Source organism: Mustela nivalis (genome assembly GCF_964662115.1).
Source record: "Mustela nivalis genome assembly, chromosome: 4".
Classification (NCBI taxonomy): domain Eukaryota; kingdom Metazoa; phylum Chordata; class Mammalia; order Carnivora; family Mustelidae; genus Mustela; species Mustela nivalis.
Window position 1 is genome coordinate 87,016,024 of NC_139023.1, and position 15,680 is coordinate 87,031,703.

At 33.9% G+C, this 15,680-nt stretch overlaps 1 protein-coding gene across 16 annotated transcripts in view; it reads right to left on the reverse strand.

The window, feature by feature from the left end:
* The window catches only part of BLTP1 (bridge-like lipid transfer protein family member 1), a 217,015-nt gene that overhangs the window by 161,097 nt on the left and 40,238 nt on the right, over positions 1 to 15,680 (reverse strand). For all 16 annotated transcript variants that reach the window (XM_082726767.1, XM_082726764.1, XM_082726765.1 and 13 more), the window contains exons 12-16: positions 14,210 to 14,360; positions 9,573 to 9,729; positions 9,087 to 9,165; positions 6,855 to 6,946; positions 5,032 to 5,149 (exon numbers count right to left, since the gene is read on the reverse strand). In XM_082726767.1, coding sequence (XP_082582893.1) covers positions 5,032 to 5,149; positions 6,855 to 6,946; positions 9,087 to 9,165; positions 9,573 to 9,729; positions 14,210 to 14,360 — 597 coding nt within the window. The remainder of the gene's footprint in view (positions 1 to 5,031; positions 5,150 to 6,854; positions 6,947 to 9,086; positions 9,166 to 9,572; positions 9,730 to 14,209; positions 14,361 to 15,680) is intronic.

The window sequence follows — 15,680 nt, forward strand, 5'->3', positions numbered from 1 at the left end:
AACTTTCTAACTTACTAACTTAATTCTTTAGCACAATGGCTAGCAATGGAGAGATAACCAAAAGTTCTCTCTGGAATTAATTCTCTGGAATTAACCAACTCTACAGTATAAACTTATCATTAGTCAAATTGATTTTCTCACTTTTCTTCTTCACCAACATTTTTAGTTCTGCACTTTTACTCAAACTATCTAAAATAAGTATGCTCTTTAGTATTCTCTCTGCTAAAGGAAAACTCGTAAATATCTTAAATATCTCCTCCACTTATTAGCCTCACTGAGTCTGACCTACTCACTGAATGTTTCCCTGCTTCAATTCCTCTCGTTAAGTCAAGGATAAGAGAAATAGCTATCTCTTTTCAGAGTCATGAAGGTAATATAAATGAACATGCTTTAGAATGTTCTATGGAGACAAACTATGCAAAATATCAGTTAATATTACTGAGTTCATTATACAAAGATCATTTCAGATGTTACGGTCTTCCCCTTACCTTCTCTGATTACTAAGGTCATAGCCATTTCTTCTGCATTCATGTCTTACATGCGTTTGTTATTTTCAGTTCATGCTAGCAAAATATATACACTGTTTTGTATTGCTTAATTTTCTGAGTATAGTGCACATGCCAATAAACTTGGGACTGATAAATAATACAAAACAAGAAATGCCAATAAACTGACATGCTCATAAATTCTCTGTGGGCTGAGATCATGGTTTAAATTTGTTTTGAATCATTATTACTAAGAGACTTTAAACTTACATTGGTTCCATTTATCTACTTACATTTCTAGTTAAAAGACTGAGATATAGGGGCGCCTGCGTGGCTCAGTGTGGTTAAGCCTCTGCCTTCAGCTCAGGTCATGATCTCAAGGTCCTGGGATGGAGCCCAGCATTGGGCTCTCTGCTCAGCAGGGAGCCATTCCCCACCCCCCTTGCTCTCTGCCTGCATCTCTGCCTACTTGTGATCTCTGTCAAATAAATAAGTAATATCTTTAAAAAAAAAATTGAGATATAATTGCTAGTAAACACAAATTCAAATAATCCACGAATCATCTTAGGAAACCAATGTAATTTTATAAGGTTATTAGCTTATTTCTATTTTAACAAGTCTTACCCATTTTTTCTTCCATATTTTATTTGAATTTTCAAAATATTCTGCAGTATAGTTTCATTACCACTTTATACAATATCATTACTGATAAATATTTTAAAATATGGTAAAATATTTTTACTAGCCTCAACAACTATATTTAGCATGTATTTCTCTTTAAACCAAAAATTGGTTTATGTATGTATGGAACATACATACATCTCATTAGCAGATGGTCTTATCAAATAATTTCAAAAAGGAAGCAGTTATTTCATGACTGCCTTACCCATTTAGACAACAAATTTTTTAAAGTTATTAAGTTGTGATGAGCACTGGGTGTTGTATGGATGTGCTGAATCACTATATTTTGTGCCTGAAACTGATATTACACTGTATGTTAACTAAATGGAATTTAAATAAAAATTTTTTAAAAAAGTTATTAAGTTGGTAATCTAAATATTTACCTGGATAAAATTCATGTACACCTCACTTTATAATTATGTTGGTAGGCAAATACCTCATAAAATATCAGTCAGTTGTACTGGAACTTTGTCATACTGTTAACCATTGTCTTCTCCTCCTCCTTATCAGAGTAAATCTAAATCAATTTCGATATTAGAGAAGAGACTTCACTTCTGCCTCTGTCTTACATCTTTTATTCCTGAGATTCTTTTTTATATTTATCATGAAGTTCTCTTTGCCCCACACTAAAATCTGTTAAGAACAACTTTATCGGGACACCTGGGTAGCTCAGTTGGTTAAGTGTCTATCTGCCTTTGGCTCAGGTCATGAGCCCAGGGTCCTAGAATTGAGCTCTGCATTGGGCTCTTTGCTCAGTGGGGAGTCTGCTTCTCCCTCTGCCTACTGCTCCCCCGCTTGTGCTCTATCTCTCTCTCTCTGTCAAAAAAATAAAAAAATAACAACTTTATGTAATAATTGGCATAAGAATGGCTACTGAGGAATATTAGGCATGCCCTCACATCAAATTAGGTCATTTGCTTTCTGCAGAATTCTGTCAGTGGGGAAACAGAAAACTGAGAACAGAGAAAAACAATTCAAACACTATGACCAAGTATGTTCACCACCAGGCTAAACATGTTACTCTCTAATAGTCATCCTTTTTAAAGAATAAGTAGGATTTTAAAGGATTCTAAAAAGCAATAGAAAAAATATGAATAAAAGTTACCGCTGTAAAATCTGGGATATGAGAACTTAAGTTTTGTATCTTTCAATTTTCTTTAAATTTCTCCAAATAAATTTTAGGGAAAAAAAAAGTGAACTGCAATATGTACAGGCTTAAAGGTTAGAAATAAAGAAAATAATTCAGGAAAAAAAATACTAAGATTTTATTTATTTATTGGAGAGAGAGAGTGGCGAGCAAGCAAGGTAGCAATCACGGGGCAGGGAGGGGAGAGGGGAAGAGGGTCAGAGGGAGAAGTAGACTCCCCACTGAGCAGGCAACCCAATGTGGGGCTGAGATCATGACCTGAGCCAAAGGCAGATGCTTAACTGACTGAGTCACCCAGGTACCAAAAATAATTTAAGGAAAACATGGTTGTAACAGAAAATGTGTACTTATCTATTTGAAAGTGACTAGTACAATGCTCAGTCTAAATTAAAGTGTTACTACAAAGTTAAAAATTTTAAATCTTGAGGAAGTATCTACTCCAACTATTCTTAGAACTGCTAAAGTCTAAGAATGTGAAATGTCTGGAATAAAAACAATGTGAAGGATTAAATGCTTGAAAATAGGAACCTATTTTAAAAGGTTAGCAAAGTTATAAAATACAAAACCTTAACTGAGAGAAATGGCTACTGTTGAAGGAACTAAATATAACAGATTCTTGAGCCAGACGACTTGGGTTGGAACACTAGCTCGACAAACTTACTAGTTGTGTGACCCTGGACAAACTGCTTGACCACTCTGTAACTTACTTTCCTCATCTGTAAAACAAGGATAACAATAATATCGATCTCAGGAATTATTATAAGGATTCAACAATTCAATATGTGCAAATTGCTTAGAACAGAGACAGACACATAATACACACTGTTAATTTTAGCTATTTTTTTAAAAATAAATTGAGCAGTATTTATTCAATGTTTGGCTTCACTGACAAAAGTTTAACTTGCCAGGGATTTTGTTACAAATTCTACTACTGGGACCCTGACTCAAGCCTTGAGAATTATATAACTTCAAGAATTTAGAAGCTTTCTATCTAGTTCCCACAATAAAGTTCCCAATCAAACTAGAAAACAAGTATAAAACACTTATGATTGATCATATTGTGATAATGGCATTATACAATGCCCAAATTCTAACAATAGCAAAATTACAGTAGAAATTATTATCTCTATTTCACAGATAAGGAAACAGAAGGTAAAATAATTAGATAATTTGGCCAACATCATATTGCTAGTAAGTAACGTAAGGGCAGGACTATCTATGTATACCTACCACCATAGCCCCAAATATCTAATAGTACTCAGCACAGATCCGATGTTTGTAAATGACCAGTGGGTACAGGGAAGGATGGAGGGATGGATGGATGGATGGATGGATGGATAAATGTAGCAATCAGTAAACCAAATATTAGGTGCTCTAGGGTAGCCATTGACCCTGGCAAATTAGCCCAACTCTGTTAAACAAACTTTCTAAGGGAAGGTTCTATAAAGGCAACTTATTTTTATGTAGTCATATATATGTTAGTCAGAGACCAAGACTACATGCTCCTAACCCCATGAAATATGAGTAGCTATTGTAATACGCTTCAAGAAATAAAGGAATTTTTTTCAACTAATGATAACATCAACTCAATATCCATGCCAATGGAAAGAAGTAGGAGTTCCAAATACAAAAATAACATACCCTCGTGCACTGTTGGTGGGAATGTAAACTGGTACAGCCACTATGGAAAACTGTATGGAGGTTCCTCAAAAACTTAAAACTGAAATACCTTATGACCCAATAATTCCACTACTGGGTATTTACTCAAAGAAAATGAAAACACTAATTTGAAAAACTGTATGCACCCATTTATTGCAGCCTTATTTACAACAGACAAGATATGGAAGCAAACTAAATGTCAACAATAGATGAATAAAGAAGATGTGGTGTGTGTTGATGTATAGACACACAAACACACACACATACACAAGAATATTAAATTGCCATAAAAAGGAATAAAATTTTGCCATGTGCAACAACATTTCACTTACATGTGAAATCTAACAAACAAAACAAACAAAAAGCAGAAAAAGACCCATAAATAGAGAAAACAAACTGTTGGTGCTCAGAGGGGAAGAAGGTGAAGAGATGAGGGAAATAGGTAAAGGGGAGTGGGAGGTAGAGGCTTCCAGTTACAAACTGAGGAAGTCTCTGGAACGAAAGGCATGGCATAAGGAACATAGTCAGTGGTGTTGTAGTAGTACTGTATGGTGACAGATGGTAGCTATACTTGTGGTGAGCACAGAGTTGTTGAATCACTATGTTGTATAACCAAAACTAATGTAACGTGTCAACTATACTTCAATAAAATAAAAAAATAACATACTTGGCTATTTGAATATACTGTTTGTGGATTACATAATTGAAACAAAATAATGAAACTATGCTGATGCCTAATTCAGGCAAAGAAAGAAACTGATTCATCCTCCCCAAATTATCCCCTACTACAATGACACAAAGCACCAGCCTACGATGAATTCTTTCATTTTTTTGTAAGCCCAATTTTGGGCTGGTATTTCCCTTGTTTGCGGTAAAAGAGAAACAAAATACCTGTATTTAAATTTTCCCTTTTATATTCTTAGCCCAAAAAGAAGTGTAAAAAAAAAAGTATGAACACTAACAGAAAATCCCCATGTTGAACCTAAAGGCAAAACATACTGAATGTAAACAAGTTCACTGTGATAAATCTCATTATATTTACATTTATTAGAAAATTACCAGTAAAGAAGTTCTTCTGTGCAAAGATAAAGTGGTAGGTGGCTTTATAAACCTCTAATTCACACTGCCAAGTCTGTGGCATGTTCCATATTCGGGGATAACTGGCATTGATGTGGAACTGCAAATGAAACATTAAGTAAAAATGTTAGAGCTTAAAATGTGACATTGTGTGAAGAACATCAGAAATAAATTCACACATACACTAATAAGAGTAATTAAAACTTATTTTCCCACTGAGCTGAACAGAGATCCCTTTAAGATTCTAATATTACTGAGGCTAAAGGTCAGTATCTATGGTTATATCCAGCTCCTTGAAAGAGTAAGCCATGAAAACTTTAAGAACAACAAAGCAGACTACAGTTTTGATACTGTACTTTAGCTAAACTAACACAGTAGCAACCAACGTCCTTAATTCCTCTTTAAACCTAATCTGTTATGTGAGAGGTTTGGCCACTAGTGCCTTCCAGGTTCCCATCTGGCAGTTTGATAGGGAGCTTTATCATGTATTTAAGGTGTTTTATCATGTATTCCATCTGCCAAAGTTCAGAGATTCTGCTAAAGGCAAGAGCTGCCTAAACAGGAATAGCATTATTGCCGAGCACCATTTATAAGCAATAGCTCAGGAATTCGTTAAAATGCTGAATATGCCAGTTTAATATACATTTATAGTATTTAATATATTCTTTTATTTTAATTTTAAATTTTTTTTAAAGATTTTATTTAATTATTTGACAGAGATCACAAGTAGGCAGAGGCAGGCAGAGAGAAAGGAAGGGAAGCAGGCTACCTGCTGAGCAGAGAGCCCAATGTGGGACTCAATCCAGGACCATGGGATCATGACCTGAGCTGAAGGCAGAGGCTTTAACCCACTGAGCCACCCAGGCACCCCAGTATTCAATATATTCTTGGTAATTACAAATTTCTCCTCTTAATTTACATATATAAGTGTAAAAATGCTTTTTTTACATAATTAAGACCTAATATAAGAGAATCTTATAAAAGAATCCTTTCTGAATATTAGCCATTCTACATAGTGACTTTTGTTATTATTGTTAATGTTGTCTTCCCTGATGAAGAATAATCCACCTGATAATGAAATGAGGCCCCAACCTGCCATTTAATCATAAGTACTTCCATATTTTTTCTAATACGGAGCAATCTGCAGTATCAATAAGATTTTATTCTTTTTACCTCATTCATCAAGTAAAAGGAAAATGACTTATTAAGCCATGAGCAGGAATCCAATGGGGCCAGAAACATATAGTGAAAAATTATCTCATTTATAACACAGGAATCAGTCTAAACATAAAATAAAATTTAAAAATAATCTCAGGTGCCTGCGTGGCTCAGTGGGTTAAGCCTCTGCCTTTGGCTCAGGTCATGATCTCAGGGTCCTAGATCAAGTCCCGCATTGGGCTCTCTGTTCAGGAGGGAGCCTGCTTCCCTCTCTCTCTCTCTGCTTGGCTCTCTGCCTACTTGTGATCTCTCTCTCTGTCAAATAAATAAATAAAATATTTAATCATCATCATCATCATCAACATCAACATCTAACAATTTTTCACATTTTTAAAGATCAAAAACCATGCTAGCACAGCCTTATATTCACTTTGCCCATAACCAGAAGCAGAGCAAAAAAGATGCCAGAGTCCACAGCACTGGGAATCTACTCCTCTTCCCAAAAATAACACCAAAAGCACCTGGTAGTTCTTAAATGAGAAGATTATCTATTTAATAACTTCCTGGTCATTAAAATTTTATATTAAAAAATTAAAACCAAATTCAGATTTTATGTATGTAAATATCATCATATACTCTAGACTTACTGCTAACATTTCTGCTTCTAAAAGGGTCCGATATTGCATGCTGGTGGTAGCATCAACATGTAATAGCTGTCCTTTAATTGCAGGAGTATAACCTAGTAAGTGAAAACACAAAAATTAAGAACCTAAAAAGATATATATAGGACTAAAAACTTTGTACTGGAAACAACTCCAATCACCAACCAAAGAAGGCATCTCTGAAAAATGGTGATCAGAAACTACACAAATACATCCCAGTCATGGGGAACTTGCTATCTAATAAGTGACCTTTCTCATTTTGGACAACTCTAAAGGAATAAAGTTCCATCTTCACAAAATGTCCTCCTGATTTTGCTTGTCAGTACAAAATTGTTAAGTCCATCCTCTAAATGACAGTTTTCAACTATTGAAGACAGCTCCCATGTCTCTTCTTTCCCTACTGACTCAAGGAAAGTTGTTTTAATCATTTTCCTTATATGGAAAATGTTCCATATATAATGATAGTTTCTAAATAATGGCTATTCCTTGTGCAATTAATGACAGTTAGCAAACAACATAGCTCCATGCTGAACAAAAGAAGAAAACTGCAAAGTATTTCACTTCTTTTCTTGAAGGGCTGCCCTTCTATAAACACTAATGCTACTATGGTCATTAGTATATAGCTAGTTCAGCATGTATCCGGTTCTGGGCATTTTTTTTTCAAGTACATAAATCTCTGAAAAAAGTTTTAAATGTGTTTGAACTCTATTTTGCTAATATCTATGACTTCATCTGTTTCCCCTCAGACAGTCATCTTAAAAGCCACCTAACCTTTCCCAAGAACCTGACTGGACTTTCCTTAGACCCATAACTCACTCGGAGTTCCACAACCAGTGTGCTGTGGCACCGACCATGAATTCATAGTAAGTATGCTCGAGATATCGATTCCCTCAGCCCTTAGTGGCTCCCTTACCCCAGGTGTATCCATAAATGCACAAAAGAAAGATGAACAAATATTTCCTACGTGGAATATCAGTTTAAAAATGGTAGAAGCACTCCCTTAATTGAATCATTCTCAATTTTATGCAACTGTCTTTTTCCTCCTGCTGTGTCTCTGTAAGGCTACCCTAAAAGATGTTCTTTACAACTTACTAATCTGAACCACCCAGTCCTAGAGAATCTCAAGCATCTGCTTCAAGACTTAGTATGACCATTCTTCTACAACAAGCAAAGGTAAGGTTTAAATCTTCACTGAAAGAGCCTCAAAGGTACAGGGAAAAGATACTCTATGCCATTCTCAGTCACTGTTTCACAACTGATTGTCTAAGTAGATAGACCCAACTCCTACCTTTTTATACAAGCTAATGAATGCAGTTAATCCATTAGTTTCTCTCTTCTTATATCAGGAAAAGAAAAAAAAAGGTGACAGAAACAAGTAAAGAGAGCCAAGCATGATATAAAAACTACTCAATTTATACTCAGCCATAGTAACACTGTTGGTTAATGACTTAAAAATATGGGTAAGTTGCTATTCTCTGTACTCTCAAGAAGTGAATGAATCAATAAAGTAGAATTTCACTTTAATTATTCTCAATTACAAATACACTAAGAGGCTAGGAAGAAGGAAAATGAAATAGGCTATATAATATTTTGATAAATTTAACAAAAGGTATTTAATCACATTATTGATTAACTTGTATAAGTCCAAATTTCAAATGTATGATAAATTTAGATTAGCTTGGATAAAACTATAGCAGAGTATTATTTAGTATTTTAAATATGAAATGTTCTGCTTTCTTAAAGCTATATTTTTCAAAGTACCAGGCTTACTCTCTAACAAAATCTATTAACAATAAAACCTTAAAACAAAGCCTTTCAGTCATTCTATCACATACTGCCCATATACCATGTTCCAGGTACTGGGTTCAGCAACAAGTTTATATCAGTTAAAAAAAAAAAACAAAACAGCACCTGGTCTTACAGAGCAACAGACAAACAGGAAAAATACATTTTAAACAGGTTATCCTCAGTCTCACAAAAAATAAGTATAGGGGATGATGAAAGCATAAACCTAACTTGATTTAAAAATTTTCCCTTCTCTGCAGGTATACAAATAATTTGATTATGTAATTAATATGTACTATCAAGTAAATATAATAGAAGGCTGAAAAAGAAAACCCCATTAATTTTAGTCTCAATGGGATAGCAAACTATTATTTATAGATTAATCATTCCCCATTAATCATTTAAAATAGGAAAGTTGTCATTGCAGCTTACCATTTTCCTCAACTGTCATTGGAATATTAATTTCTAAATATGAGCCAGCTCCTACATTTACATGTACAGCATTTGTTTCCTATCAAAAGAAAAAAATTAAACCATATAAAATACTTTCTCACTACTTAATCATACTCCCATCTTTACTTTCCAGTTATTATCACAGATAAAATATCATTAATGATATGAAATGGGTAATAAAAGTTTCTAAGAACAAAAGTTCAAAGTTTTAGTAAAAATACATTAAAACAATTTGGCCAGATATAAAGAAGAAAATGAACCAGATTATAGAATTAAGATTTATTATTAACTTTTCCTACTTTTGGTACTTAATGAAAGCAACATAAATACAATTATTATGGGGGGAGGGTGACAGGAAGCTCATAGAAATGAATCCAAGTATAGAACTAGTTACCAGAAAAATACCCTGGAAAATAATATTCAAATTTTAAACATTGTTTCCTACTATATTATTTCAATAATTACCCTGTTTTTGGTAAACAGCAAATCAATTGTAGCATCTGCAATAATATTCATTCGCAGTTCAAAAGCAAGGATCTGTCGCGGTCTCCCAGGTTGTGCAATTTCAGAAACTTTCAGAACTTGATAATCAGGTGGGAAGAAAAACTTCCACAGACAGTCTCTATTTAAGGAGGTATAAAGAGTAACTTGTTACTCAAAATTATATCTATAAGGGAGCAAAATCAGTATTCTAACTTTGTACTATCACTGCTATTTCATTGAACAATTGGACATGAAATAGAAGAAAAAAAAAACTAAGTCACAAAATAACACCAACACTAATTTCCTTTCAGTAAAATGAAAGACCCTTTTCTCCAATGTTTTATACTTCCAAAGATCAATAAGCTTTGAGTATTTTTTTAAAGATTTATTTATTAATTTGAGAGAGAAGCATGCGCAGGTACGCACGCACATGCACAAGAGTTGGAAGGGGCAGAGGCAGAGAATCTTCAACACAGACTCCCTCACTGAGCACAGAACCCAATGCAGGGCTCAATCTCACAACCCATTAGATCATGACCTGAGCCAAAACCAAGAGTCGCAACACTTAATCAACTGAGCCATCCAGGTACCCCAACAAGCTTTGAGTATATAATACACTATTGTCAAACGAGATATAGGTAAGAACAAATCTGCACTGTTCAAGCATACTGTGAGAAATTAAAGACTTTCTACAAGCATATCAAGAGTTAAAGAAAGAACTAAAGGAGGATGATTTAATTAGAATCATTCTTCTATGGATGAATTATTTAGCCTTTCTGAAGACACCTGACCTGCTTTCTCATCTGAAAAATAGGAATAACACAACTTGCCTCATAGAATCTGAGGATTAAATGACAACCTATATGGAAAAGACTTGACAGTACATGATGCTTGAAAAAATGGTTATTATTTCTTTAATTTTTATAATCATTATTATTTTTAGAGAAGCAGGGGGCAAAGGGAGAAGGAAAGAGAGAATCTTAAGCAGACTCCACACCCAGGTTGGAGGCTAAAGCAGGGCTTGATCTCATAACCCTGAGATCATGACCTGAGCTAAAATCAAAAGGCAATGCTTAACCAGGTTCCCCTTAAAATCATTATTTTTAATCAATAATCTATCAATAAGAATCTAAAGGTCAGTAGATCTCTAAACAGTAAAGAAGCCAAGGCTCTAATACATTTGCCTCCCCTCATCATTCTCACAAAGATGAAAGAACCCAGGACTTTCCATTTCAGAGTCAAAATTAATGTAATGTTATTCATACATTCAGAGAAGGTGACAGTTTATAGCTTTTAAAAAGGAAGCGTTGAAAAAGTAACAAAAAATGCTACTTGGAATAAATAAGGTAGGGAAAAATTAGATGAATAGAACAAAAGGTGAAAACTGACCCATTACAGACTATAACTTGCCATCAAGTTAGTGTATATGAACGAAAAAGTTCTGCAAATGTTCTAGCTACAACATACAAAACTATTAAAGATTTAAAAAATCCAATATGATCATTGAATGAAAATGAATATCCACTGTTCGGTGGATAGCAGGATATAATGAAAAGAGACGTGGACTTGAAAGGCTGGTCTGAATGTTAGCTCTAGATGCTACAGCATTATTATCTTGCCTAAATCACTGAATCACCATTTTCTCACAGTTGTAATAAGTTTACCATATCTGCCCTACATATCTCACTGGGTTATGAGAATCAAGTGTGAAAATATAAACAAAAGCATTTATGTGGAAGCATTAAAGAGGCAAGACAATGTTGAAAATGTTTGCATTATTGTAACTATCACCTATCTAAGGATTAAGTACAAATCTCATAACGTTTGTATTTCAATTCTGACATGAAAACTCTCAGAAAGAAAATATCATGAAGGAAAAGCTGAATATCGTACTGATTCAGAAAAATCATGTAAAGGTGGTAGAATGAAATCAAAATCCAGAAGCTAACAAGATCAAAATCTCTTTTGAAGAGATCAAAATCTTGTCACAAAGCTGAATGAAAGAGCCAATAGCAAAAAAGTTGCGATTTCTTCCTAAATTTCTTACATCTTAGTGGATGCTAAGAAAACTGACCTTACAATTCATTTCTGATTACAATTCATATTTGTATAGAAAAGCAAAATGGTGGAGAAGAAAGGAAATGGATACAAAAGAGGAAATGCATTGTTTGTACATATTAAGTAAGAAGTATCGTTAATAAACTAAAAGCATGTGAAAGTAAGTTTTTCAGGGCACCTAGGTGGCTCAGTTGGTTAAGCGTCAACCTTTGGTGCAGGTCATGATCTCAAAGTCCTGGGATGGAAAGCCTGGGCTCCCTGCTCAGTAGGGAGTCTGCTTTACCCTCTTCCTCTCCCCACCGTCCCACTTGTGGTCTCCCTCTCTCTCAAATAAATAAAATCTTTAAAAAAAAAAAAAAAAGAAGTTTTTCTTTTTTCTCTTCTTTCTTTCAAATAAACCTGAATGAATGGTTTTAAGTCCAGGTTAAGAAAGATATTGCTGTTCTCTTCTGACAGTGGCGAGATCTACTGAAAAGAGTCGATAAAACAAATTTTTCGTTTTTTCTTTTTTCATTTCTCCACATAATACAAATACCACTTCAGAAGTGAATATGGCTATTTAGTAAAAGAATTTTAGTTTGGACTTTTATGTAAATATACCCTAATTTTTTTTTAATGTAACAAAATGAAATACAGTTTAAAAATAATCATACTTTATTCAAGTCTTAGAAATGCAAGTATTTTATGTGTCTGTGTTGAAGCTTTTTAAAAACATTTTCCTTTTAAATATAATAATGTATAAATATAACTGTTATGTATTAGGATGTAAAAACCCTCATTTTCAACTATTCTCAGTTTCAACAATTCCAACACAGTATGGCTTACTATAGGAAAAATTTTATCATAAAAGGAAAATTTAAATCCAGTAATTTGGAAAGCATTTGTTTCCTAACCTGAAATTTTAAGCTGTTCACTTCCAAGTCTAATAAATAACCTAATCCAGAACTCAACAAAGTAATGCATTAGCATATTGCAGAAGTTTTCAAATATAAACTTACTTACTCATTTATCATACAATTGTTAAGTAGCTACACTTGATGGGACAGGTATTTCTATACACTAGAGATACAAAGGTTAACACGCGACTTAACAAAGTATGTATTTCTTCTAACAAGCTAGGTCGAAAGCACTTTTTGAAACAAGTATAAAAAGAGTCAGTATATCAAGTCAGTATCAGCACTCTTCATTAGTCCATCAACAGCCCAACAGTATCTACTTCAGTGAATGGTTTGGCTTGTATTTCTCCATTCAAGCTTGTTTATGAACAGAAAAACTAAGCTGATTTTAGGCAATGTCTATTTACATAAAAATTTAGATATTCCCTCATAATTAGTAGTAAATGTCCCCTTCTTTGCTTAAAACTCTTTAGTAAGTAGAAACGTGGTCAGAATGTATTAAAATAAGAATTACTTCAAAATTAACAGAACGACTAAAAAATAAAAAAAAACACCTTTCAGACCCTGTCCATGACTCCAATATAAAATCTTTCTTAACTACCTCCAAGTCTCCTAACAACCTGTAGAAACTATAAGACAAATCTCCATTGTCATCATGCACTTGTAGAACTCTTCCTTTTTCTCAATTATTTGTCCTCCTCTTCCTTCATTGGCTAACTCCTACTTAAGTGTCAAAATTCAACTTACATGTTACCTCTACTAAAAAGCCTTCTCCAATTCTTCTCTGATGAGTTATGCATCTATTATAAAAGAATTGTGTCCCCCTAAAAATTCATACATTGAAGTCCTAACCTTGAGTACCCGAGAATTTGATGTTTGGAAATAGGATATTTAGAGAGATGATTAAGTGAAAATGCAGTCATTAGGGTGTGCCCTAATCCAATATAACTAGTGCTCTTCTAAGACAAGGAAATGTGGACACAGAGACCTACAAGACACACAAAAGGCAAGACCATGGGAAGACCAGAGAAAAGATGACCATCTACAAGCCAAGAAGAGAAGCCTTGAATACACCCTTTCTTCACAGCCCTCAGAAGGAACCAAATCTACCAACACCTTGATCACAGAATTCTAACCTCCAGAACCATGAAAAAAATTTCTGTTGTTTAAACTATACAGTCTATGGTTCTTTGTTATGGCAGTCTTAGCCAACTTGTACAGTACGTTTCTAAGTGCTTCATCAAGACTTTTTCCTTACCTCTTCTTCAACCCTTAATAAAACTTTTGTTTGTTTTTCCTCACTGAAACTGAACTATATGTCTTTTGTCTCTGAATCTCTACAGCCCAACATTCCCTGGCAAATTCACTGATTAAATACAAAAGAAAAATCAAAGAAACCAATAAATATGCTCCTCATTCACCATTTTTCTAACAAATCAGCCCCTCCTTCAGAATGAACTTGCTTATGCCAACTTATAATTTGAATTAAAATTATAATTTATAATTATAATTTGAATTAAAATGCTTATAATTTGAATTAAAATGCTTAGTGATATCTTACCCTGCCGTAATATAAGAGCTTATAAAATATTAAGCCACTTTTTTAATAAAATTTATATCATTCAACATTAAAAGATTTACTAGAAATATAATTTACTCAAGTACCTTTGCCTATCGGCCCATGGCCCATAGTTGAAATCTGTTCCTTTACCACAAACTATATCCAGACCCCAACATGGAGGCAAATCTTGTAATTTGCAATCCTCACTGCTCATTTCTCCTTCAATATTTTCTTCTGTTTCTTCTGGAACAAGTCCTATAATGCAGAATATACAATAGAAAGGTAATTACTTAAAATTACTGTTTATAGATTCCCTAGACCAGGAGTTCTAAAAATGTTGCTTTCAGTAATCCTTTACACTATTAAAAATTACCAAGGATAAACAGTAGGTTTTTTTTTTTTGTATTATCTCAATCATAATTTACTGTATTCAAAATTGAAACTGCACAATTTTTTAAAATTTTATTTTTAAGGTAACAACTCATTGCATGTTGATGTAATAAAATGTTTAATAAAATTTAACTCATCACATTTCATTTAATATAACTTAATGAAAATGCGATATGAAAAATTATTTTATAAAAACTAAATGAAATTTTAATTCCATTTTTAATGAAAGTACTTTTCAATGAAAAAATAACCATATTTTCTAAAACAAATTCATTTAGAAGTAAGTGTTGGCATTGTTTTTATTTCAGCAAATCTCTTTAATGTCCAACTTACTAAAAAATAAGCAAATTCTTAAAGCTGCTTCTGCATTTAATTTATTTAAGTATCTGAAGAAAACCTAGCCTCAAATAAACAACTATTTAGAAAAGGGAGGAGTATTTTAATAGCTTTTTCAGATAATTATAGATATTCTTCTCTGACACTAAACCAAAATTCAAAGGTGGTAGTTCCTTAAAAGTTAGTTGCAACATGGAATCTGAAACCCTATACTGAATTTTTCATACTCGGATACATTAAAACTTACCGATTTCCCTTATACTTTGAATGTATCTTTTACCCATGGCATAACTTTGTAACATTTGGAAAATATTGGTTCAGAGAGACACATATATGTTCTCCAAATACTGATAAATTTCATCATTAAACATTTTTTTTTAGGGGCACCTGGGTGGCTCAGGGGGTTAAAACCTATGCTTTCATCTCGGGTCATGATCTCGGGGTCCTGGGATCGAGCCCCGCATCGGGCTCTCTGCTCAGCGGGAAGCGTGCCTGCTCAGCGGGAAGCGTGCTTCTCCCTCTCTCTCTGCCTGCTTCTCTGCCTACTTGTGATCTCTGTCTGTCAAATAAATAAATAAACTCTTTAAAAAAAAAAAAAACAAAAACTTTTTTTTAAAGATTTATTTATTTACTTGACAGAAAGAGAGTGATAACAAGTAGGCAGAGCAGCAGGCAGAGCCAGAGGGGGAAGCAGGCTTCCTACTGAGCAGAGAGCCCAATGCTGGGCTCGATCCCAGGACCCCGAGATCGTGACCCGAGTCCAAGGTAAAGTCTTAACCCACTGAGCCAACCAGGCACCCATCATCATTAAACATTTTTAAAATCACATTTGTTAATAGCACTGGTGGT